Source organism: Cetorhinus maximus, chromosome 28 (assembly GCF_964194155.1).
Source record: "Cetorhinus maximus chromosome 28, sCetMax3.hap1.1, whole genome shotgun sequence".
NCBI lineage: Eukaryota > Metazoa > Chordata > Chondrichthyes > Lamniformes > Cetorhinidae > Cetorhinus > Cetorhinus maximus.
This window is the reverse complement of record NC_135906.1, coordinates 19,376,884-19,404,551: the sequence shown is the minus strand read 5'-3', so window position 1 is coordinate 19,404,551 and position 27,668 is coordinate 19,376,884. Positions and strand designations below refer to the sequence as shown.

At 39.3% G+C, this 27,668-nt stretch overlaps 1 protein-coding gene across 1 annotated transcript in view; it reads right to left on the bottom strand.

Annotated features, from left to right (window-relative positions):
* The window catches only part of LOC144668888 (voltage-dependent P/Q-type calcium channel subunit alpha-1A-like), a 741,147-nt gene that overhangs the window by 3,635 nt on the left and 709,844 nt on the right, over positions 1–27,668 (bottom strand). Inside the window, exons 46-48 of the mRNA XM_078531346.1 lie at positions 24,237–24,275; positions 19,745–19,937; positions 15,590–15,825 (exon numbers count right to left, since the gene is read on the bottom strand). Coding sequence (XP_078387472.1) covers positions 15,590–15,825; positions 19,745–19,937; positions 24,237–24,275 — 468 coding nt within the window. The remainder of the gene's footprint in view (positions 1–15,589; positions 15,826–19,744; positions 19,938–24,236; positions 24,276–27,668) is intronic.

The following is a 27,668-nucleotide window of genomic DNA, read 5'->3' as shown; positions in this document are numbered from 1 at the left end:
TCTTAAACCCAATTATACTGTCCACTTCAACATTGTTTTGATGGTAATTAATTCTACAACTTTGTGTGAAATACTCCTAGCTTTTTCTCATTGCCCTAACAGCTAGGTTTTTCTCCAGCCTGACAACTCTCCAAAATCTCTGCACTCCTCCAATTCTGCTTTTTTACACATCCATCACTCTACCATTGGCGGCCATGCCTTCAGATGTCTAGGTCTTAATCTCTGGAATACCCTCCCGAAACCTCTCTCTCTCTTCTTTAAGATGCTCCTTAAAATCTACTTATTCAACCAAGTTATTGGTCACCTGTCCTAATATCTTTTTATATGGTTCAGTGTCAAATATTTTTGATAATCCTCTTGTAAAACTCCTTGTGATGATTCACTATGTTAAAGGCACTGTATAAATGAAAGTTGTTGTGTAGCCTGATATCTGAAAAAAAGAAGAGTAAACAAGTCTGGGATGTGGACAATGCTGGCAATTAAAAACTCTGGTGGTTTCTTCCAATAGTTCAGTGGGTACACTGCCTAGTGTACTACAGAGTTGAATGGACCAGCTCTCAGTTTAAATTCCTATCTATATTCAGTCAGCTGATCTTAGGTTAAGTGTTTGGGTTGAGGAGAGAAGTCAAATCAGCCAGGATTCTTGTTGCTGATCGTATCCTGTTGAAATGTGCTAACCTGCCCGTCAAAACTCATCCCTCTAAACCTTCATTCTCCTATTGAACCCCATCTATCCATTCCCATAACTCTCCCATTGAACCTCATCCTCTGTTACCCTAACTCTGCAAATCCCATCCGACAAGCATCTGACCCTCATCTCTCTAAACCCTAATTCTCCTATTGAAACCTACCCCTGAAGTACACCCTAACTTTACCATCACAGCTAATTCCTCTGATACTGTCATCAAAACTCATCCCTCTAGAGCTGATTCTTCAATTGCACCTCATCTCTCTTGTGCCCTTGCTCTCCCACTGAAGTTAATTTCTTTAGCTTTTTAAATTCTTTTGTGGAGTGTGAACACCGCTGACAAATCAGCATTTGTCACACATCCCTAGTTGCCCTTGAGAAGGTGGTGGTGAGCTGCCTTCTTGAACCACTGCAGTCCCTGTGGTATAGATACACCCACAGTGTTGTTAGGAAGGAAGTTCCAGGATTTTGATCCCACAACAGCGAAGGGACTATGATATACTTCCAAGTCAGGATGGTGTGTGGTATGGAGGGAAACTTGCAAGTGTTGGTGTTCCCATGCATCTGCTGCCTTTGTCCTTCTCATGGTAGAGGTCGCAGGTTTAGAAGGTGCTGTAGAAGGAGCCTTAGTGAGTTGCTGCAGTGCATCTTGTAGATGGTACACACTGCTGCCACTGTGTGTGGGTGATGGAGGGAGTGGAGACTATCTATTACACTCCTGGCTTGTGCCTTGTAGATGGTGGACAGTTTTGGGGAGTCAGGGAGTTACTCATCTCAGAATTCCCAGCCTCTGACCTGCTCTAGTATTTATATGGCTGGTCAATAATAACCCACAGGATGTTGATAGTGATGTAATTCAGTGATGGTAATGCAACTGAATGTCTAGGGGAGATGATTAGATTTTCTCTTGTTGGAGATGGTCATTGCCTGGCTCTTGTGGGGCTTGAATGTTACTTGCCACACATCAGCACAAGCTTGAATGTTGTACAGGTCTTGCTACATACTGGCACGTACTGCTTCAGTATCTGAGGACTGAGTATTGAACTTTGTGCAATCATCCCCATTTCTGACCTTATGATAGAAGGAAGGTCATTGATGAAACAACTGAAGATGGTTGGGTCTAGGACACTACCACGAGCAATTTCTGCAGTAACATCCTGGAGCTGAGGTAATTGGCATTCAACAGCCACAACCATCTTCCACGGTGCCTGGCATGATTCCAACCAATGGAGAGTTTTCCCCAATTCCTACTGACTTCAATATTGCCAGGGCCCCTTGATGCCACACTCGATCACATGCTGTCTTGATGTCAAGGGCAGTCAATCTTACCTCCCCTCGAGCTCTGCTCTTTGGTTCATATGTGAACCAAGGCTGCAGTAAGGTCAGGAGCTGAGTCGCTCAGGTGGAACCAAACTTAGCATCAGTGAGCAGGTTGTTGTTGTGTAAGTGCCACTCAACAGCATGTCGATGACACCTTCCATCACTTTGCTGATGTTTGATAGGAGGCTGATAGGGCAGTAATTAGCTGGGTTGGATTAGTCCTGTTTGCTGTGGACAGGACATAACTCGGCAATTTTCCACATTTTCAGGCAGATGCCAATGTTGTAGCTGTACAGGGACAGCTTGACTAGGGGCATGGCTAGATCGAGAGCACAGGTCTTCAGTACTATTGTCGGGATGTTATCAGGGCCCATAGCCTTTGCAGTATCCAGCACCTTCAGCTGTTTCTTGATATCACATGGAGCGAATCGAACTGGCTGTAGACTGGCATCTGCGATGTTGGGGACCTCAGCAGGAGGCCGAAATGGATCATCCACTTAGCATTTCTGGCTGAAGATAGTTGCAGTCTTGTCTTTTGCATCCTAACGATCTCATTGGAGCTTGTCTCTTTGCTATCGCAGCTCTTCCCTCTAATACCCTAATTGTCCTATTTAAACCCATCTTTTTAGTACCCTAACTTTACAATCAAAATATCTCTCAAACCCTAACACCCCACTCATAGCCCTTCTCTCTAATATTCTAACTGTAACATTGAAGCCATTCTCTGTAGTATCCTAACACTCCTATTGAAGCTCATTATTCTAGTACCCTAACTCCCATTATAACATCTAATTACACTTTGAATATTTCCAATGTGTTTTCCTTCACTATCCCATCTGGTAGATCATTTGCAACATTTATCACTCTACCAATGAAGGATATTTGTTTATAATTTGTTTATAACCTATTTATAATACTTTTCACCAATTTGGCCTCCAGTACTACACTCACATCTTAATGTAAAGAAATATTCTGGGTTTATTTTATCAACAACATTTAACACTTTTAGACTGTGGAGCTTGTCTTTATTCTGTTCTCTCCACATGCAGCAACTCATCAAGGCTTCTTCAACAGCACCTCCCAATCCCGTGACCTCTACCGCCTAGAACCACAAGGGCAGCAAATGCATGGAAACATCACCACCTGCAAATTCCCTTCTAGATCACACAACATCCTGACTTGGAACTATATCACCGTTCCTTTATCGTTACTGGGTCAAAATCCTGGAACTCCCTCCCTAACAGCACTGTGGGTGTACTTACACCACATGGACTACAGTGGTTCAAGAAGGCAGCTCACCACCACCTTCTCAAGGGCAATTAGGGATGGGCAATAAATGCTGGCCTGGCCAGCGATACCAACATTCCAAAAATGAATATTTTTTTTAAAAAATCATCACCTTACATTTGTCAGCAGTCCTCCCCAGTCTCCTTCAGCATAAGCTGATACTTTGTTTTAGTCCCTTTAAAATATTAAATATCTCTGCCACACTACTTCAAAATCCTGTAGGATATTGAGAAACTTACAGAAACTGAACATTGAGTTAGTGCTAACCTTCCTGCTGAAAAATGATTACTTATGGATTACCTATGAATACCTTAGTTCACACTTTACTTTCAACTGCACTTTTATCTTTTACAATTTATGTGCCATTGTCAGGATCTTTTGCTATCCTTATCTCTTAGGGCCTTATTTGCAACTCTGAAGGTGCTTTTAATGTCAGTTTCTTAGGGACAACCTTACAGCCACCTCAACTGAGATCAGCTAACTCAGTGCACACCAAGGATTGAACCTTAGGACCAAACATCAAAGCAAATCTGAGTTCAGATGCTTTATCACCTTAACTCTCAGACAGGATTTCTAAGGACCCCTGTATGTTCATTATTTTAAAAATAATTTACAATGCAGGATCATAGAGAATTTATTTTGGTCTATGTTTCATATATTCTGAAGACAAGCTTCATGGCTGATACTGGTGCTCAGAATGCAACATTGTATTGAAGAATTAAAAAATGTGAAATTATCTCTCAATTACCGAGTGGCAATAGTTAATGGTGCAACACACAATATACCCTTGCTATGAATAAAATGGTAAAACATTGTGGATTGGCCTTTTCGGTTAATTAATTATATTTTGACCAATTAGACCACCTACAGGATGGTAGTCCTTATGTGGCACTCCTGTGACTATTAATTAGTCAATTGTATCCCACATACAAAGGACAAAATAAATGAGAATCTCAGAATAAGGTACAGACAAACAAATATAACGCTTAGGATAAGACAAAATTAGGCACATGTATAAAAAGACATGATGATAATAGGTCACAGGCTTAGTCTGAGCAACTGATGGAAGAGTCTTGCTGGATGCAGTTTTAATTGCTTACTGGGCAAAGAATGGGAATTTTCACTTAATCCTTGTATGCTAAGATATAGCTTCAAGAGTGGCACCGATCAAGAGGTGCAGTAGAAAAGCATGAAAGTGTTTTGCTGGCCTGAATAGTTTTTGGAAGCTGTAGATCAGTGGCTTCAATTTTCCACATATGGTGACTCTGCTTTATTACCTGCTATTAGTGATGGAGAGGTAAAGGCAGCCTGCTTTTGCAAATGTAAGTGAAGTATGAATATAACAGACAATACACAAAAAGTAGGTTTAACTTCAAATTAAACTGTAAGAACAGGAGAAGTGGAGAGTTTCAAAAGGAGAAATGGAACCTGTTATCTCAAAGTTCTTCAAACAAAAAGTGAAATGGACTTCTGGGCAAAGAGTTAAAAATCTTGGCAGTGTCTAGGAATGGCATGATGGGGGACAGTAGGTTTGTTCTGAATGGTCCAAATGGCCTTCAACAGCTGCATCTATGTTGCAACCCCTTACTGCATCAGCCCAAGAGTACCATCATCAGAAGAGCCCTAGATTAGGTCCTAGGTGAGGGACAGTGTTGAGATGGAGGAGGAAATAAAGAAAAATTAGAGTTGAGAGGTGGGAGGAAATGATGAAGTTATATTGTTCCACAATTCCCGTATCTCAGGTGTGATGTTAGGATAAGGCACCAAGTGAACACCAAGAGAGATCTTACAAACCGAGAAATCACTCTTGTGCACCTCCCAGTGGCCTGTTACAGGAAATCATTGGCTCAGGATTGCGTGCCCTGGCTGCTTGGAATTGTGTGCCAGCAGAAGATTTAAAGAGGGGAAGAAAATAAAACACATCATGAGATTTCTTTGATTGTGAGAGTCAGTGCTGATAAGTAAAATATATAACTTACATCTTGTGTCAGCTTCAAACACTCACAGGCCAGCTTCAGGAGGGGGTGGGGGATATAGGGGGAGAAGGTGTAATCAGAAGCATGGACTGTACTCATATGCATCTGATTGGTACCAAAAAACTAGCTTGGCAAGTGAAAATCCATTCAGTTCAAGAGCACAAAGCAAACATTCAGCCCCATACCATGTAAAGAGGGTCCAAGCTGCTAATGTGATAGAACGTAAAGTTTTGCCATGTCCTGCAGTGAACCTGAGAAGCACAAGTCCAACCCAATCCAAATGTACAACACTGCGAAGGACATCAACTAGACGTTCCAGTTGATACTGGTTCATCAGTAGATATGATCATCAAAAGCACTGGTGAGCTATTTCCCATTAAACCTCCCGCTCCCCTCCCTCCCCACACTACACCACTCAAACAGTTTAAACTTATACATATGCCTACAGATTCCTTCAATTTCTATCAGTTTTTGAAAACATTCAGTCATACCCCTTTATGCACTAGCACAGGACAATGAAGTTTGCTTAACTACAACATTGGTAACTGCTCTCAATCTTATCAAAGTGGTCTGCAATGTATTCATTCCTACATAATTCAACTTTTGAATAAATGTATTTGTTTTACAAAGCGTTGTTAAACTGAAGAGTTACCAAATTAAGTTTCAGATTGATAAAACGGTGCATCCCTCTGAACTATTCACAGACGTATTCTGAATAAGTTGGCTGTTGAAGAACTGGCATTATTCAAGAAACTTAGCACTGTCAAGAAAGTAGGTAACATTTTTGTGTCTCAGCTAATTTAACACCACAGTCCCAACTGCCTCTTGACAGATGCTGCCCAACCTACTAAATGTCTCCAGCATTTTGTGTTTATCTTTCAGATTTTCAGCATCTCAGTACTGGAAATTTTGTTTGGATTTTACTTAAAGTTGGTTTAAAAGACTATGCCATATCGCAATTAAGAAGTGACAAGTGAGCAGCATACTGCTACTGCCACAAGGAAAAAAATCCCTCTCCTAATTCTCCAAGTTAGCTGATCTCAGCCAGGATGCTGCCTCAGTCTCTCCTGGGCTAAGAAAGGAATAAATTAGTCAGGTCTCTTGTTTCTGATCATAGTCTGGTGAATTATGCTGGAAAATATATTGTGTGACCAACTGGTGAGGAGAAGAAGAAACTCATAGTTGAATAGCCTCCACATTTTCTGTCTGTGCTCAAAAATGATAAAATGATGAGGTTCTAGAGGGGAAGCTGAAATCTGAGGAGCAAAAGTCAGCACCAAAAGAGGAGAGGGGAGGAAGGAAATCTATTTTTTCTGACAATTGCCCTGGGCTGTATAGGACATGTGGCAACTCCACCCAGCTGGGTGACTTGCTGTTAAACTCCTGTTAATGGCATTATGTCAGCAGCTGGAAGCTACATGAAAATGGTGCAGGAACGACTTTCCCAATGAGCATACGGCCAGCCACCCACAATTCTACCTCCCTCCCAGCGCGATGCTTCTGTCTGGTAGCTCCAACTGAGGCACAGGTTCACTGGGTGAAAGGGAGATTGATGTACCCACCACTCCATGGTGCCGTGCGTTGGTATCCATATGTAATGCAATGCCTACACCTTTACACATACTTAAATACTGTAACTACTGTAAGTTCTTTTTGGCACAGATTATTGATCAGTGTTAAGGCAATTGACTAAAACCTTTGAAGGGTACAAATTAGCTGCATTTGTTATTGTATGATCATTTAATACACTCGTATCCAATTCCCTGCATTCTTTTCATGGTGGTGTTAACCTGTTTAACATCTTCACCAAAGTTCTGGGGAGAATAGCTGGACATAAGCATGTTTAGCACCCATCCAGGAACACTGCTGCCAGTAATTTCTACCTTTACTGATACTAATTGTGGCATAGAGTGCCTTGATAAATGTACGAAAATGTAACAGTAATCTTTTGGATGCTGGTATCTTTGGGGAAACTCCTATCTCCTGGGCTGGCCAGATTTTTTTTTATCTTTAGCTCGTATTGTGAGGAGAAGCCAGAAATCATATAGTGCTTTATCACAACTATCAGGAAAATCTCAAAGTGCCCGGCATACAATGATTTACTCTGAAGTGCATTGACTGTTATATAAGGCTCAAAGAAACGCTAACATTATGGTTGTGGAACTACTTGAACATCAGAAGTAGCTGTCAATTCCCACATGTGAATTGAGGCTTTTTAAAATTTTATACTAATGCTTAAGAACTAATTAAAACACAATTTTGCATGACAATTATTTAAACAATTCATGTGTTCTTTCTATTGTTTATTTTCTTCCTAATCCCTTATATTCAATTTTCTATCCTTTAAAAAATAAATGAATTCTAAGTTTCCTGAATAATTCACTCTCTTCTACCAATTTCAATAATTTTTTTCCATCTTTCGCGATTTTGGTGAGATGGGGGGAAACTGGAACCTTAGGAGCAAAAGTCAGCACCAAAAGGGGTGAGGATGAGGACAGAAGTCTATTTCTGGAGGTGGATGCAAAGTACAGTAACTGCTCTGATTGGCTAAGAAGCAATTTTAAAGGATGAATTATCAGGCAAACAATTGGCCAAAATCTGAAGATTGACAGGGCTGGGTCATAGAATCCACCTTGTTAATCTCTGAAATTTTTTGGATTGAAAGAGGGAGAGGGCAGCAGATGAACAGATTTAAAGTAATTAGTAAAAGAAGATATGAGGAGAAACTTTTTTATGCAGCAAGTGGTTAAGGCCTGGAATGCTCTGCCTGGGAGTGTGGTGGAGGTAGGTTCAACTGAAGCATTCAAAAGGGAATCAGACTGTTATCTGAAAATGAAGAATGTGCAGGGCTAGGGGGAGAAGGTGGGGGAATGTATTAGGGGATTTGCTCATTTGGAGAGTGCAGACATGATGGGCCAAATGGCCTTCTTATGCACTGTGTAATTGTGTGTGTGTGTGTGTTGGGAGGGGGGAGGGGGGTGGTGGGGGGGTGTTGGTGGTGGTGGTGGTGGTGTGGACCCTTTCAGAAGAACAGCATTCAAATGGATAAAAGCTTCCAAACTTTGAAAGGTTCAAAAAGTTTTGAAAGATAAACCAAATAACTATTGCAACATGCTTAGATGATCTCCTTCTCCTAATGGGGCACTTCTATTGAGTAAGGGAGGGGAAAAAAGTGTAACTAAACCGATGACATGCTATGAAATGCAAGTGTTTGTGAAATATCTGTTATCAATATATTTAACCTGCATGGCCTAACGGCTTTTCAGAAAAGCAGAAGGCAGGAGGGACAGCATTCATGGTATAACTTATTGGATCTCAGTAAAACAGGAAATGAATAACCATACATTCCAGCCATTTCATTGCAACATTTGGAGCCCAATAAATTCAAAAAAGCCACCATGCAAAAAAGTTGCCTAAATCATGCTCCTGAATGTCTCCAATTCCCATTCAGTTCAGTGGATCAATTCCTAGTTAAAGTGACTTGCTTCTTCCAATTGACTCTTACAGAGGATACCATATCAATACACATGCCTCCTCAAGGACAGGCCCCTGGGATATATGACCATCCATCATGCTCTACAGTTGGCTAGTAGGAGTTATATTTCATGTTGGGGGGGGGGGGGGTGGGGAGATGTGTTGGGGCAGAACGATGAAGGGTAACTGAGGATGAAAAGTTTGTATGGACATGGTCAATATCTGTTTTCTCCTCATGGAGATGGAAGGTCACTGCTCTGTGCTGGGTTACATTTTCTTAGTCCGGATGATGAATATCAGTAGGTTATTTGGCAATGAGAACATCATAACTCAGCCTCACTAAACCTCCATCTAATGACAATGCTGCGGTGATTAGATGCAAACAGATAGTGGTTAGGAGTAGGTACCTGGGATGATTTTCTCTCTAGGTCAGTTGATTAGGGATAAATGTAAAGTCTCTACTGTCAAACTGGCTGAGTCAGCTAACTCATCACAAACTGATCCGACATGGAACCAGTCTGAGGAATCTTGAAATGACATGATCTGACACTCGATGGATGGATTGTTGTCAAAATATCTTACCCTTAAATCTCTTCTCTTTTGGGTAATTTATCATCTTGCTCTCCTCTGTTTCTTGCCCGAATCCACTAGCTAATGACAGTTGCTGCGTGGATTTATGTTATCTTTTATCATCTCAAAATTATCACAAATCAGTCACAAGTTTCACTGCTCATTTACACTAGAAATTGGCTTAGATAGCAACTGCATAAATACCAGTCCCACTAACTGGTAAGTGGGATTTGGTCCACTTCTCGTACTGAGAATATATGAGTAATTTAGAATCCTTTTCATTTAATAATCATTTACAGCTTACCATTTCCTTCCTAACAAAAATACTTAACCATCAATAGGAAGTGAATAGAACGGTAGTATGCTTCAAATTTACTGAAGAGTCCCCAATGCTTTGTTAAAGATCCCATTGCGCATAAGAAAAACTACAGGACCATAGTTTGCCGATGTTTGAAATCCTTGGACCAAAGAGTGTTTCCTCCTGCTGTCTACCTCACTGAAAGAAAATCCACGAATGAGATAGGTTCATTACGTGGGATTGGGGATGTTAACTGTTAAATGCACTAAGCTTCGCTGGTGTTAAGTAAAATGGATGGAAGTGGGATTATTTATGACAAAAGTTGACTCCGGGGGTGTGATTACAACAGATTGGGGTTGTATTCACAGTAAATTAGGGGTGGTATTTTGATGACTCTAAATTGGGGCTGGGGTTGTGATTATAGCAAATTCAAGTTGCAGTTATGTTTTGGTGATTATTGTAGTTTGGGGTTGGATTGTGATTATTGTAGATTAGGGTTGGATTGTGATTATTGCAGGCAGGGGTTGGATTGTGATTATTGTAGATTGTGGTTGGATTGTGATTATTGTAGATTAGGGTTGGATTGTGATTTTTGTAGATTGGGGTTGGATTGTGATTATTATAGATTGTGGTTGGATTGTGATTATTGTAGATTAGGGTTGGATTGTGATCATTGCAGATTGGGGTTGGATTGTGATTTTTGTAGATTGGGGTTGGATTGTGATTTTTGTAGATTGGGGTTGGATTGTGATTATTGTAGATTGGGATTGGATTGTGATTATTGTAGATTGGGATTGGATTGTGATTATTGCGGGCGGGGGTTGGATTGCGGTTATTGTAGATTGAGATTGGATTGTGATTACTGTAGAGGGTGTTGGATTGCGATTATTGGGGATTGGGGTTGGATTGTGATTATTGCAGATTGGGGTTAGATTGTGATTATTGCAGATTGGGGTTGGATTGTGATTTTTGTAGATTGGGGTTGGATTGTGGTTTTTGTAGATTGGGGTTGGATTGTGATTATTGTAGATTGTGGTTGGATTGTGATTATTGTAGATTAGGGTTGGATTGTGATCATTGCAGATTGGGGTTGGATTGTGATTTTTGTAGATTGGGGTTGGATTGTGATTATTGTAGATTGGGATTGGATTGTGATTATTGTAGATTGGGATTGGATTGTGATTATTGCGGGCGGGGGTTGGATTGCGATTATTGTAGATTGAGATTGGATTGTGATTACTGTAGAGGGTGTTGGATTGTGATTATTGGGGATTGGGGTTGGATTGTGATTATTGCAGATTGGGGTTAGATTGTGATTATTGCAGATTGGGGTTGGATTGTGATTTTTGTAGATTGGGGTTGGATTATGATTTTTGTAGATTGTGGTTGGATTGTGATTTTTGTAGATTGCGGTTGGATTGTGATTATTGTAGATTGTGGTTGGATTGTGATTATTGCAGGCGGAGGTTGGATTGTGATTATTGTAGATTGGGATTGGATTGTGATTATTGTAGATTGGGATTGGATTGTGATTACTGTAGAGGGTGTTGGATTATGATTATTGTAGATTAGGGTTGGATGGCGATTATTGTAAATTGGATTGTGGTTACTGAAGATTGGGGTTAGATTGTGATTATTGTTGGTTGGGGCTAGATTGTGATTATTGTAGATTGGGGTTGGATTGTGATTATTGTGGATTGGTGTTGGATTGTGATTATTTTAGATGGGGTTTGGATTGTGATTACAAATGATTGAGGTTGGATTATGATTATCGTAGATTGTGGTTGGATTGTGATTATTGCAGGCGGGGATTGGATTGCGATTATTGTAGATTGCGATTGGATTGTGACTACAAATGATTGAGCTTGGATTATGCTTATTGTAGATTGGGGTTGGATTGTGATTATTTTAGACGGGGTTTGGATTATGATTATTGTAGATTGTGATTGGATTGTGATTATTGCAGGCGGGGGTTGGATTGCGATTATTGTAGATTGCGATTGGATTGTGATTACAAATGATTGAGCTTGGATTATGCTTATTGTAGATTGGGGTTGGACTGTGATTATTTTAGACGGGGTTTGTATTATGATTATTGTAGATTGTGATTGGATTGTGATTATTGCAGGCGGGGGTTGGATTGCGATTATTGTAGATTGGCATTGGATTGTGATTACTGTAGAGGGTGTTGGATTGTGATTATTGTAAATTGGGGTTGGATTGTGGTTATTGCAGATTGGGGTTGGATTGTGGTTATTGTAGATTGGTGTTGGATTGTGATTATTGAGGTTTGGGGTTGGATTGCAATTGTTGTAGATTGGGATTGGATTGTGATTACTGTAGAGGGTGTTGGATTATGATTATTGTAGATTAGGGTTGGATGGTGATCATTGTAAATTGGGGTTGGATTGTGGTTATTGCAGATTGGGGTTAGGTTGTGATTATTGCAGGCGGGGGTTGGATTGTGATTATTGCAGATTGTGATTGGATTGTGATTACTGTAGATTGGATTTGGATTGTGATTATTGTAGATTTGTATTGGATTGTAATTATTGTAGGTTGGGGTTGCATTGTGATTATCGTGGATTGGGTTTGGATGGTAATCATTGTACATGGACGTTGGATTGTGATTACAGTATTTTGGGATTGGATTTTGATTATTGTAGATTGGGGTTGGATTGTGATTATTTACATTGGGATTGGATTGTGATTATTGTAGATTGGGGTTTGGTTGCAATTGCAGTAGATTACGTTGGATTGCAATTATTGTAGATTGGGGTTGGATTGTGATTATTGTAGATTGGGGTTGGATTGTGATTATTGTAGATTGGGGTTGGATTGTGATTACAGTAGATTGGGGTCAGATTGGGATTATTGTAGATGGGCGTTGGATTGTGATTAGAGTATTTTGGCGTTGGATTGTGATTATTGTAGATTGAGTTTGGATTGTGATTATTGTAGATGGGGGTTGGGATTGTGATTATTGTAGATGGGTGTTAGATTGCGATTACAGTATTTTGGGATTGGATTTTGATTATTGTAGATGGGTGTTGAATTGTGATTACAGTATATTGGGGTTGGATTGTAATTATTGTAGATTGGTGTTGGATTGTGATTCTAGTAGGTTGCAGTTAGATTGTGATTATTGTACATTGGGGTTGGATTGTGATTGCAGTACATTGGCATTGGATTGTAATTATTGTAGATTGGGGTTGGATTGTCATTATTGTGGATTGGGATTGATTTGTGATTACAGTAGATTGGGATTAGATTGTGATCATTGTAAATTGAGGTTGGAGTGTGATTATTGTAGATTGGGATTGGATTGTGATTACTCTAGATTGGGGTTGGATTATGATTACTGTAAAGTGGGATTGGATTGTGATTATTGCAGATTGGTGTTGAATTGTAATTATTGTAGATTGGGGTTGGATTCTGGTTGTTGTAGAATGGGGCTGGTTTGTGATTATTGTGCATTGGGGTTGGATTGTGATTATTGTAGATTGGGGTTGGATTGGTAATATTGTAGATTGGGATTGGATTGTGATTATTGTAAATTGGGGTTCGGATTGTGATTATTGCAGATTGGGTTTGGGTTGTGGTTATTGTAGATGGGTGTTGGATTGCAATTACAGTATTTTGGGATTGGATTGTGTTTATTGAAGATTGAAGTTGGTCTGTGGTTTTTGTAGATTGGGGTTGGATTGTGATTATTGCAGATTGGGGCTGGACTGTGATTATTGTAGTTTGGGAGTATATTGGAGTTGGATTGTGATTATTGTAGATTCGGGTTTGATTGTGATTGCAGTAGATTGGAGTTGGATTGTGATCACAGTAGATTGTATTGGATTGCGATTATTGTAGATTGGTGTTGGATTGTGATTCCAGTAGGTTGCAGTTAGATCGTGATTATTGTACATTGGGGTTGGATTGTGATTGCAGTACATTGGTATTGGATTGTGATTATTGTAGATTGGGGTTGGATTGTCATTATTGTAGATTGAGGTTGGATTGTGATTACAGTAGATTGGGGTCAGATTGGGATTATTGTAGATTGGCGTTGGATTGCGATTACAGTATTTTGGGATTGGATTTTGATTATGTAGATGGGCATTGGATTGTGATTACAGTATTTTGGGATTGGATCGTGATTATTGAAGATTGGGATGGATTGTGATTTTTGTAGATTGGGATTGGATTGTGATTATTGTAGATTGGGGTTGCATTGTGATTATTGTGGACGAGGTTTGAATTGTGATTATTGTAGATTGGGGTTGGATTGTGATTTTTGTAGATTGGGGTTGGATTGTGATAATTTAGATTGGGATTAGATTGTGATTATTGTAGATTGGGGCTGGACTGTGATTATTGTAGCTTGGAGTTTGATTGGTAATATTGTAGTTTGGGGTTGGCTTGTGATTATTGTAGATTGGGATTGATTTGTGATTACAGTAGATTGGGATTGGATTGTGATTATTATAAATTGTGGTTGGAGTGTGATTATTGTCATTCGGATTGGATTGTGATTATTATAAATTGTGGTTGGAGTGTGATTATTGTCATTGAGATTGGATTGTGATTACAGTAGATTGGGGTCAGATTGGGATTATTGTAGATTGGCGTTGGATTGCGATTACAGTATTTTGGGTTTGGATTTTGATTATGTAGATGGGCGTTGGATTGTGATTACAGTATTTTGGGATTGTATTGTGATTATTGAAGATTGGGATGGATTGTGATTTTTGTAGATTGGGGTTGGATTGTGATTATTGTAGATTGGGGTTGCATTGTGATTATTGTGGACTAGGTTTGAATTGTGATTATTGTAGATTGGGGTTGGATTGTGATAACTTAGATTGGGATTGGATTGTGATTATTGCAGATTGGGGCTGGACTGTGATTATTGTAGTTTGGAGTTCGATTGGTAATATTGTAGTTTGGGGTTGGATTGTGATTATTATAATTTGTGGTTGGAGTGTGATTATTGTAGATTGGGATTGGATTGTGATTACTCTAGATTGTGGTTGGATTATGATTACTGTAAAGTGGGATTGGATTGTGATTATTGCAGATTGGTGTTGGATTGTAATTATTGTAGATTGGGGTTGGATTCTGGTTGTTGTAGAATGGGGCTGGTTTGTGATTATTGTGCATTGGGGTTGGATTGTGATTATTGTAGATTGGGGTTGGATTGTGATTATTGTAAATTGGGGTTCAGATTGTGATTACAGTCTTTTGGGATTGGATTGTGTTTATTGAAGATTGGAGTTGGTCTGTGGTTTTTGTAGATTGGGATTAGATTGTGATTATTGTAGATTGAGAGTATATTGGAGTTGGATTGTGATTATTGTAGATTGGAGTTGAATTGTGATCACAGTTGATTGTATTGGATTGCGATTATTGTAGATTGTGGTTAGATTGTGTTTATTGCAGATTGTGGTTGGATTGTGATCATTGTAGACGGGCGTTGGATTTTGATTATGGTATATTGGGGTTGGATTGTAATTATTGTCGATTGGAATTGGATTGTTATTACTATAGTTTGGGGTTGGATTGTGATTACACTAGATTAGTATTGGATTGTGATTATTTTAGATTGGTGTTGGATTTCGAAAGCGGTTGATTGGGGCCTGGCTGTGATTACAGTAAATTGGTGTTGCGTTGTGATTATAGTAGAGTAGGTCTGGGGTTTTGATCACAGTAGATTGGGTTGGGTTGTGATTATAGTAGAGTGGGGCTGGGGTTTTCATTACAGTAGATTGGGGCTGAGTTGTGATTGCAGTAGATTTGGTTGGCGTTTTTAATTACAGTAGGTGGGATTTAGATTGTTATTAGTGACATCATTGGGAAGATCTTTTTGACTTAAATTGTGCAGCTGATTTCCCTACTTGCCCAGGTTTCTAAATTTCCATGATGGATATATGGATTGTCTATTGTTGCTTTTGTATCCAAGGTTTGTGAACCTTGCAGACCCACCTGTCTATGGGGGACACACTCGCGGCCCGCACTGGGAGATCGGGACCATCGCCTGTCCCTCGATCGAGGTCTGCTGTACTCATGCCGTTCCTGCGAGTAGCGCTCCTTGTCTGATGATGTGTGGTGATGGTGGTGATGATGATGTTTCCTATCCTTGGGTCTTCCTCGCTCACGATCCTTCTCCTTTGGAGGGAGGTCACCTGACTGTGTTGTGGTACTGAGGTCTGTTCCAAGCCCTATATCAATAAAAGCTGATCATTTAGGCAAAGACAAAGAGATCGGAAAATGTTTAGAAAGAAGGGTTTGCAGTTTTACAGCACGTATCATTTCTCTCAGAAGTACTTCAAAATATTCATATCGAAGAAATTATTTTGAAGTTAGACAACTGTTGGCATTTATTTTTTACACTGATTTCCTAATGAGCCTTTCCTCAGTAATTCATCGTCAAAAACTGGAAACGCAGGCCAGCTGCATAAATAAAAAGAAGTGACAGAATAATGGATTTTGACATGCATCATTTGTTTCTGTGGTCAGATAGCACTCAACACTAGGTACAAAATTATGAGGGGCCTGGATAGAGTGGATGGGATCGGCCTATTTACATTAGCAGAGAGTTCAGTGACTAGGGAACATAGATTTAAAGTGATTGGTAGAAGGATTAGAGGGGAGGTGAGGAAATTTATTTTCATCCGGAGAGTTGCAGGGGTCTGGAACTCACTGGCTGAAAGGCTAGTAGACAGGAACCCTCAACTCTTTTAAAAGGCGTCTGGAACCTGAAGTGCCATAACCTGCAGGGCTAAGGACCAAATTCTGCAAAGTGGGATTAGACTGGTGGCTTGTTTTTCAGCTGGTGCAGACACGATGGGCCACGTGGCCTCTTTCTATGCTATAAACTTTCTATGATTCAATGTTGATTAAGCGTAAATTGTTGATATAGGCCATGGCATATATATGAAGAGCCCTGATACCATGTGCCATCTGGAATACCTGAGAATGTCAGGAAGATATAATAATTTTCATAATGTTATTAGAATTTATAGTAGAGTAATAGTGTGGTCTGTGTCTACGGGTCTGTGTATGCAAGGGACTTAATTGAATTAAAGGCAGCTGGTCTGAAGGTTTTGATGTATCAGAAGATAAGCTAGGTTTGAATTGTTAAGTAGGTAAGCATCGGTGAAGTATTAGAATGTGAGGTATAAAGGGAGCATTTGTATTTTTAAATAAACCAGACTAGCTTGAATTCAAAAGAGGGTATGAAATGTTTCAACTAGCCAGGAGAAGTTAAGAAACAGTGTGTTTATTTGTCCCAGAGATTACTGGTAAAATTGGTACTATGATAGATTTTTATTATCAGAGAGGTAAAGACCAAAGACATAGTGAAACAATGGGAATTTGCATTCAAAGGGGAAAATATGTATAAAGGAGAGAAAGCTGTGTGCAAGGGAAAGAATTATAAGAGCTAACAAGTGTGAAAAACCTTCAGCCTCTGTGCCCAACCTGCTGTCTGCAAGAACTGAAGTTAAGAAAACTCACTTTGAATTCAGAGTTCAGGGTGTCGTGTTACTTTGCCTGGGTCTTTTAAAATTTGTGTGTTTTTACTGTTGTCTTAATGGAGGTATAACTGGGAGTTAGATTAACTAGGGGAGCTAGGAGTTATCATTGTAGCAATTTGTAAACCTACTTCTGTGTTTAAAATCAGTTTATTTTTATTAATAAAGATTTAATTTAGTTCTGTAAAAAACCAATGAGACTTGGTGGTCTTATTACTACTGAATTCAAAGCTCGCATCTCAAAGTAAATACAAATTGCAAATAGTTGTGGCAGCTGCTTCAAGTTTCCCTCTAGGATTGGAACAGCTTGGCATTTACCATCTGCCTGCCATAACAACACTGAATCCAACACTGTGAAAGTTCTGCATCCTGACCAGCTTGATGCCTCCTTTCCAAAGGAAAAGTGATGAAACTGCAGATCTTTGCAAACATAAGAGTTTGTTTGATATTTATGTGTACTGCAAACTGCCTAATGTATCAGGTGTCCCCAGACTGGCTTGGTTCCAATAGCATGGAAACTTAATGCAATGATATTAATCACTTCTAAGGCAAGAAGCTCAAGTTTCATATAGGACTCGTGAAAATGTAATTTGGGAAGTTGAGGTAGTGAAGACAGTTCTCTTCGGACATGACCATGTATGTGTGGAGGGGTTTATAAGGTTTTGATAAAACATCTCGGGTTTTGACCCCTCATGAACTTGTTTTCGTCAGCTGTATCTTCCACCATTGTGAGAACCCCTTTTACCAGTTATTGAACAGAGATGGTCAATAATGTATTTAAGAGGAACGGAATAAGGAACTTCAAAATTTAAGAAACGTGGAAAGATGGTTTGATTATATAAACTCAGCATTTTTAACTTGGTTATCAGTACCACTTCTCCCAAATTCCTTTTCTGAAGCAACACACCAAATAGTCTCGATCCCATTTATGCGAACATATGAACATACGAATTAGGAGGAGTAGGCCCCTCAGCCCCTTGAGCCTGCTCTGCCATTTAATAAGATCATGTCTGATCTGATTGTAATATCAACCCCACATTCCTGCCTGCCCCCAATAATCTTTCACCCCCTTGTTAATCAAGAATCTATATATCTCTGCCTTAAAAATATTCAAAGACTCTGCTTCCACCGCCTTTTGAGGAAGAGAGTTCCAAAGACTCACAATTCTCTGAGAGAAAAAAATTCTCCTCATCTCTATCCTAAATGAGCAACTCCTTATTTTTGAACAGTAACCCCTGGTCCTAGATTCTCCCACAAGAGGAAAAATCCTCTCCACACCCACTCTGTCAAGACCCCTCAGGATTTTAAAGGTTTCAATCAAGTCACCTCTTACTCTTCCAAATTCCAGTGGATACATGCCTAACCTGTCTAGCATTTCCTCATAAGACAATCCGCCCATTCCTGGTATTAGTCTAGTAAATCTTCTCTGAACTGCTTCAAATGTATTTATATCTTTCTTTAAATATGAAGACCAGTACTGTACACAGTACTCCAGATGCAGTCTCACCAATGCCCTGTACAACTGAAGCATAAGCTCCCTACTTTTGTAATCAATTCCCCTCACAATAAATGATACCATTCTATTAGCTTTCCTAATTACCTGCTGTAGCTGCATACTAACCTTTTGTGATTCATGCACAAGGACACCCAGATCCCTCGGAATCTCAGAGCTCTGCTCTATTTCAATGGCTTTTCCTGATAAATCACTCTCTGTCCATTACCCTCTGACTTGTTTGGATTCTTCATTTGCTCCTCACTTTTAAACAATGTTCTCTTGATTTTATCCTTTAGTCAATATGTATAATGGGTCTAACCTTATCAGTCTAATTTTGATGTAACTTTCATTAGGCTATTTAAAATCTCATTTCTAGCAGAAAGTTTTTCATATGAAAATATATATATTATGATAAGGTGAAGCTTAGATGAATAAGCAAAGAAGAAGTTTTATGGAATACACTGGTTCCTCAGATATTGGGACTGCTGCACTTTTCATATGAATGAAGATAAGCAACAAAGGATGTTCTGTGTCAGGCTGTATTCCCAAGATCTTCTGTGTTTGTTCCTCCCCAGATTTTTTTCCTGTTTTCCTTCCTTTCCCAAGAAGTACTAGGGTAAGATTCTATGGCTGTAAGGTGTCAACCGGCTCCTCACCTGAACAGGCATTCTTTACATTGAATGTTAGAAGGCTATCCAAACTCAATCTCATCCTAAACCAAACTCCACACACGTGATTTTCCAGAAGGAGTCATTATGCAATGATCCGGAGTTGGATTTCTGACTGTATTTTTACCCTTCCTAGCTGAAGGAGATGGAGTTGTAACTTTAATATTGCCCTAGTTAACCACAGCTAAATCAGCATAGATCAAGGATGGAACCCGAGCCCTGCTTGGTCTGTATGGCTTAGCGCTACACTAAATGATGCAGTCATCATCTGAGTCAAAGGAGCTACTCCTCCTGTATGTTTCTGGGGTGTGAAATTAATTCCAATTGGAATTGACACAGTGTATTAATAAGTCAAATGTTTGGGTTAGGTCCCTCAGGGAATATCTTTCTGTACTGTCCGAAAGTTTTGCTGTAGAGTTTCAGTAGAATGATAAAAGCTTACCCGTATCAGCATCTGTATATCGGCTCAGTGACCTTTCAGAAGTCCTGTGACCCCTCTCCCTGCGGCGATGGGGCCTTTGTGATTCCTCTGGGATGACTCGCTCTAGCGAATAGTCATCTAGACGCATGCCTTTGGAGCGCTGATGGCCCAGTGTGGATGCTGATCTCTTAATTGGACTCGTATCTTCAATAGTCTGTGACATAAAAGAAAATCTATATTACTTAAAAAAACACACTGAGGTAATTAAAAAGAAATTCATGAAGTTAGTGTGAAGCATGCGAAAAGCAACAGGATTGCATTGAAATGCACAACACATGGAAGGGTAACATATTATTTATACGTCAGCTGATCCCACCTTCACTAGACAAATACAGCAGGTTCCTCCACTACTAAAGAGAAGCCTGTCATGCTCTCAAATACCAACCCTTCTCCTGGGACAAAACATTAAACTTATCACATATCTTATACATACAATACATACATTTATTTATATATATATGCATATTTTATATTATAAAACTATATATCTTATTAAAAGTTTTAGGTCTGTGCATTGTTCTATCTACAAAACCTTACTTCCTGTCACCATGTTTTGACACAAAGTTGTGTCAGCTTTTTAAATTATAAATTCCTACTCCACATTTGTAAGGAGAACTGCCTGGCTAAACCAGTCATATAAGAATTACAACCTCCTTCCAGTGATGGCATTACAGTGCCTCCATTCAGTCCTCATCATAAACGTAGACACTGTCATTTGTCATGGAGAAATTAACAGGAAGTGTGACGAATATATAATATTGTTACATATATTGAAGATACGTTAACATACACATACAAAGCACTCCAATGCAGTGTTCAGACACAAACTATGCAACACACTGCACATACACTATCTGTAGATATAGATACAGTTTATGAACTTATTGCATGTAATATATATTCCATCTAGAAACAGCTGATATAATGCTATTACATATTCTACCTATGCATGCCGCTTGGTTTAGAGACAGGATACAAGATACCTATATGTACATCATATAAAAAAGTTATAGATAAGTATGTGACAAATTTAACCTAACTCACCAAGTGGAAATTCCATGGTATCAGGTGGAAGGCTGGTCCACAGTCCACCTGATGTTGACTTCAATGGAATGCAAAATGGGGTGCAGTGTAAAACTAGCATTGCACCTGATCTGGTCAATTCCCTGGGTTAGGTTACAATAGCGCCCAGAGTCTATACATATATTAAAAATCTTATACTTAGCACACACTTTCTGTAAATATCAGACTTACTTTGCAGAAAACAGGATTGTGTGGAAATGCATAACACTTGGCGAGGCGGTACATATTATTTATATGTCAGTTGAACCCACCTTCACTAGACAAATACTGGTTCCATCTTTACTAAAGAATCCTGTCATGTTCTCAAATACCAGCCTCTCTCCTGGGACAAAACTTTAAACTTATAGCATATCTTACACTAACAGTGTCATATATTTCTATTTATATATATATATATATATATAAAAATAGAAATATATGACATTGTTAGTGTAAGATATGCTATAAGTTTAAAGTTTTGTCCCAGGAGAGGGGCTGGTATTATATATATATACACATATATGCATATTTTATATTATAAAACCATACATCATCAAAAGTTTTACATCTGTGCATTGTCCTACCTACAAAATCACATTTTAAGTTACCCTTTGATCTGTCATGAGCAGCCTCACAAAGTTAGTATCATCTAAACATACCTTATTTATCTTAGTTATAGATATATTATCTACTTGTGCATTATATATGCTAACCAAAATATATACTGTACATACACTGTAGACATACTACCTAAAAGTACAGTATATGTTGCCTATACATATATGAACATTACCTATGGACATGCTGTCTATACAAAAGTTATCTTTGCATATTTTTAATATACTATATATAGATATACAGGCTTTATGGACAGTATATATGTTTCCACTGCCCAAAAGCAGGAGAGTTTTTGTGTTCCCACTATCCAATAGCAGGAGAGTTAGTGTGTTCCCACTGCTCAACAGGAGTGTTGTTGTGTTCCCACTGCGCAATAGGAATGTTAGTGTGTTCCCACTATCCAATTGCAGGAGTGTTAATGTGTCTCCACTGCTCAATAGGAGTGTTAGTGTGTTCCCACTGCTCAATAAGAGTATTATTGTGTTCCCACTGCCCAGTAGGAGTGTTAGTGTGTTTCCACTGCCCAGTAGGAGTCTTAGTATGTTCCCACTGCTCAATAGCAGGAATGTTTGCGGATCTCCTGAGCCCATTGCAGGACTGTTTTCCTCTCCCATTCTTACCTTTTCCTTTAAGGCACGGTAACAAGACATGAACATTGTTATTGTTCAAAGAGCATCATGGCACTGTTAGCTGTTTAAAAAGCAACATGGTACCAAATCAACAATCCCTTTTGAGCTTAGTGGTAGACCGGTATAAATAGTGTAAGATATTTGCATCGCTTCTAAAACATATTGAGGAATAGGGAAAAAAGCTGTGTGGACAGGTGCCCCTAATTTACAATATCAAAAAATCCAATCTGTAATGACCTGATGAAGGAGAAAATGCAATTAATGCTGGATTTGTATTTGACTTCTTGAACATTAAGCAGGAGAACAGATCCTGAGAAGTTGAATTCTCTATCCACTTGTCATGTTCATTATTTCTATTAGATTACAGCTGATTGTATTCTGTATTGTATATGTGATTTTTCCTGGTGTAGCTAAAACCTGATTCTGAGACTGAACACACAAGGGGTCGATTTTCATCAGCCAGGGGTGGGGGATGTGAGAAGTGATTGAAACACTTAGCTGATGAGACCTTTTGATGGTCAGGTCACATTTGCATTCAACTGGTGAGCTGCCAGCACATTCTGAGCACCAATAGGCAGTTTGCTGTTTGGGTGGATGAGCAATCCAGTGGACCACTCATTGAGCATAGGCCTACAGCAGGGGCTTAAAGGAGGGCTGGGCCAATCGAGGGGGGATGATTAATATCGGGGCAGATATTTGCCTAAAAGGTGCCAAATTTTTTTGTGCTCTCAGATTTGTTTCAATGATGCCTATAAGGAACACTCTTTAACCGTTTCTAACTGTGTGCACTGGACAGGTCCAGAGCTCAGCAGGCACTGTACTTAATGACAACAAAATGTAATTGGGATCTCAATGACATTATATGACCTCAATTTACATTAAATAATGAGGTTTTTGCCTGTTTCCAACACATTTTGATATCGGTCTATCACTAGCATATAAATTGAACTTTGTTTCTTCCCTCCCCATATGACAAAGGTTTTTTTCTTACATCAAAGCTATTTGTTAAACAGTTAAAGACCACGCCACATGCTGGCGCTGCATTTTTAAGAGGTCCATCATGCGTTAACATTCTAGCAAGTTCTCAGGAACATGCAATTCTTCAGCTGGTTTCTCAGCTGCCTACAATCTCCTAAAACAAAATGAAGTCAAGCTTTAAAACACCTGATTGGATACAAAGCCCTTGGCATGCACGCTATCGAAAGGGCACGTTCAGTTGTCATCACATTAGATTTGTTTTTAAAAGAAATACACAATAGAACCCTAATAGTTCACTGGATAAGTACATTGTCTGGTGTGGTGTGAGCCATGAGATCAGGAAGGATCCAGATTCAATAAATGGACTGTATTGAGTTATCTCAGTCAGTGAGACTGGGACAATTAGTCACAGGTACACGGCACTGCCACAGAGTGGATGCAGTTTCGAACAATGTTCTGCTCATTTCCTGAGGCGAAGGGTGAGGTGCTGGTGGAGCCTGTGCCTTGCAGCAGGAACTGATTGAAGGTGTGCTGGGGAAATTTGAGGGGATAGTCACAGCCAGGTGGGCAAGTCCTGGCACCACTCAGCTTATAAAGGGAACATGTAGCTGCTCCCTTTGCTGCAGAATATCAGACTTGATGGACAAAGGAAGAATGGTGAAAATACCAAAAAATATTAAAAGAAAACTCACAAGTTTCTCCTGCCTGAATACCTGTGACACCTGCCATCAACAAAATTAAAAATAACTTAAAATACTTTGTGTATTAATAGGCATGCAAATACTTAACACCATATTAGTTGAAAAGAATACCAATGGAGTAATTTCAAGAAATCAAGTTGTTTAATTAACATTGCAGATTAAAGGGCCATTCTCTTCATGAAGAAAATGCTTGGCAAACCTTTTGTTCTTTGGGGAAGAGCAGTGTGATTTGTATGTCACAATTATACATTTCAAAGTAATTTACATCATTTTGTTTTATTTTTGCATACAATTACTTGGGGGAAAAACGTGATCACTTTTCCTCCTACTTAGACATTGTCCCTTTAACAACTGAACAGGCCCTTTAAGGGAGACACCAGCAAGTTCCACATTTGGCAAAATGAAACTTAGAAACAGACAAGAGTAATCGAAACATAAGAGAAGAGACTAAGACAGGGTACATACACTGAGGTTATTTCCACGGTTCCGCACTTTTCTCCTCTGCTAACAGCGACAAGAGAGGGTGCACACCGAGAAGGGTAGAAAAAAACACGACAAACAAGGGACAGGGGAAGCAGAGACACGACAGAGGTGACAGGAAATGGTAGCAAGAACACCCCACATCAAAAAGAAAAGGGAGACATGAGAAACACAGAGAAATAAGGCAGCAGCAAGAATGTCCAGGGTGTGGAAAGACACAGACAATGAAGTTTTGTCAAAATAACACAGTTGGGGTTTTAAAAACAAAACATGAAAAAAGAGAAGGGGAAGAAGGAAAAGAGCACAAAGATATAACAGTTATATACAATAAGCAGGTAGAAAGAACAGAATAGAAAACATCTGGCTGTTTATATTCATTAAAGAGAAGTGGTTAGGCCAGGCCAACAGGAATTTTTCAATATGAAAGAACGATTAGTTTTTGGGGAGGGATTAGAACATTATTTGAGAATTTGCGTTCCATTAAAACAAATCATTTTTTGGGAACAGAAAAGATCATCACAGTCGATTTATGGCTGGTCCCGCATTTCAAATTATCCCATACACAATTTCAGCTGCTCCCTATTCCTTTTCTCTGCCAAATCTCTTTAATTCCCTCTTTCCACACCATTGGCTTCTAACAGCTCCTCAACAGACAGTTTGTTCCACTTGGGAAATAAACTGTGGGGTTGTTAGGACTGTACCCATGAACCTGCATATGGAGTTAGCTCACAGATCAGCCATGATCTCATTGAATGGCACAGAACAGACTCAATGGACTAAATGGCCTCCTCCTATTCCTAAAATAGAATTTTTGCCTAATTTGCTCAATGGAAATTGGGATGTGTTCAGGTCAGACACCCATTTCACACTTTTTAGGATAATACTCTTCATTGGTATCATTCCCTCCTTGCCAAATGTGTTACGTTAAAATTGGAACTTGATTGTCAGAATTAGGTACAGAACAAATAGGATGTAACATTACATTCATTCATTCTCTGCGTCACCATAAAATTACTTCTCCTTTTCCACTTGTCTTTTGTGGATTTTCTGAGTGAGAATGATAATAAAGTACCAACTAGTGCTAAAGTTTGGATATTGGTGTGGAGTCACACACATTAAAAAACTGGTTTGAAATTTCCCCAAACTAGTTTCAGTTACAGCTGGTACAGAAGACTCTTACCCTGTCATTTGTGTTAATTGTACTTAACTTACAGTTCAGAGGTAAAGGAAACTTTTAGCAGTGAATAATGAGAAACCCTGATTGATGTTTTCCTCCCTAACCTAGGGATTCTGAGGGTAATTGAAATGTTTCCCCAGTGCTAACAGTGAGTCTAGTAATGATATAGAGCAGGGATTGATTCATGCCTTCTTGGTCTATGTGGCTTAGTGGCAGACTAGGCAGTTTATTTACAACCAATACCAAATCTCTAATATAATTTATTCAACTTCCTCTGTCTATGTATTTACAGTCCATTTTCTGATCAAGTAGCTGGGAAGTAAATCTGCTTCCAGTCTCTGCGAGCCTTGTTCTTGAACAGGCAGGTGGGTAGGAGATGTAGAACTGTGCAACAGTGACAAATCCTTTTCTCTTTCCTTCATTGTGACATATTGTAAAGGGTCAGATTTTCATTATGTCTGGTATTGTGCAGTTCCTATATACCCATGAGCCTACATATATATAGGTCACAGTCTATGAAGAGTAACGGTTGACTACATCTGGCATTTGACCCTGAGCTGAGCTTGGAACTCCAAATCCTCTCCATCACCAGGACCACTGTAAGATACCCTATTCTTGTATAGACATAAAGGTGGGATTAGGATTTGTTTTAATTTTGTACAATTGAAAAGCAAGATTTATGCTTTCTTTTTAACTTGTTGATGAATTGTGGATTTGTACTGTAGCTAGAAATAGTGAAATGGTTAAATTGCTTATTCCCAGGATGCAGTAGGGTTTGAGATATCAGCACACCATTTCGTGGACTCGGCTGTGGAGATGTAGTTTGTGTGATTTGTATCTGTTGATGAAAGCTTTGTCAACACAATTTACAAAGATAAGCTCTAGATGGTTGACATCTGGTGTTTTGATAGGAATCTCATTTCTGGGGAGTCTAGTTATCAGAGCAAAAATCATCAAGGGCAGGATGCGTGGCTAGAGACATATAAAAACTTTAAGCTCTCCTTCACAATTGGTAAAGAGAACCAAGAGGAAAAACTGAATAATTGCATTTATCTCTCTATATGACTACTGCTTAAAGAAATTGAGCATATCAAAGACTTGGTCAAACACAATAAAAAGTTTAAGTTGAAAAATTATAATTAGTACCAGATTCTTACACCACCTACTTCCAGCTCCATAACATTGCCTGTCTTCACCTCCATCCCATTCACTTACAGCTGAACCTAATCAACCCCCAGACAGCCATTCCAATGCTCCCTGGTCAGTTTCCCATCCTTCACTGCCATAAATTTCAGTTCATCCAAAACCCTGCTGCACATTTACTATTCCACACCATCTTTGGCTCATTGATAACCTCTGTCCTTGCTACCCTACACTGGGCCTTGATACCATAACACTCCAAATTTAAAATGCTCATCCTCATGTTTAAATCCTTTCATGTCCCCACCCCTCCCTATCTCTATAAGCCCCACTCCGCCGTTCAACTCCCCTGAAATTTTGCTCCTCTGATTATGATCTCTCAAGCACTCCCGCTCCCTGCACCCCAAATTGGTTGCCATGTCTTCCTTCAGCCACCTAATGCCACATGTTGGAACTCCCTTCATAAACCTCTCCAATCTTCCTCCTTTTTTAGGACACTCCTTAAAACTGATCTCTTTGATCAAGCTTTTGTTCACCTCTCCTAATAACTCCTTTATTGGTTCTTATGTCAGATTGCACTGTGGAGAGCATGGATAAGATATTCCCTAACATTGTATCCAGCACAGATAATTTATTTACAATGTCAGGAAGATATAATAATTCTCATGATGTTATTGGAATTTATTGTAAAATAGTGAAATCTGTGTCAAAAGTGTGTGTGAGAGACTTAATTGGGTTAAAGGCAGCTGGTCTGAAGGCTTTGATGCAAACATGGTAAACATGGGGGAAGTTTAGGAACATAGGTGTTAAGGGAACATTTGCATTTTTTAATAAACCAGACTAGATTGTTTTCAAAAGGAGTGAAATGTGCCAACTAGCCAGGTGAAGTTTATAAACAGTGTGTTTATTTTTCCCAAAGAAACTTGGCACTATAAAAGTTTTTATTATCAGAAAGATAAACTTCATATACATAGTGAAACAATGGGAATTTTCAATCAAAGGGGAAATATGTATAAAGGAGCGAAGGCTATGTGTAAGGGTAGGCATTTTAAGATCGAACAAGTGTGAAAAGCCTTCAGCATCTATGCCTCAAGATGCTG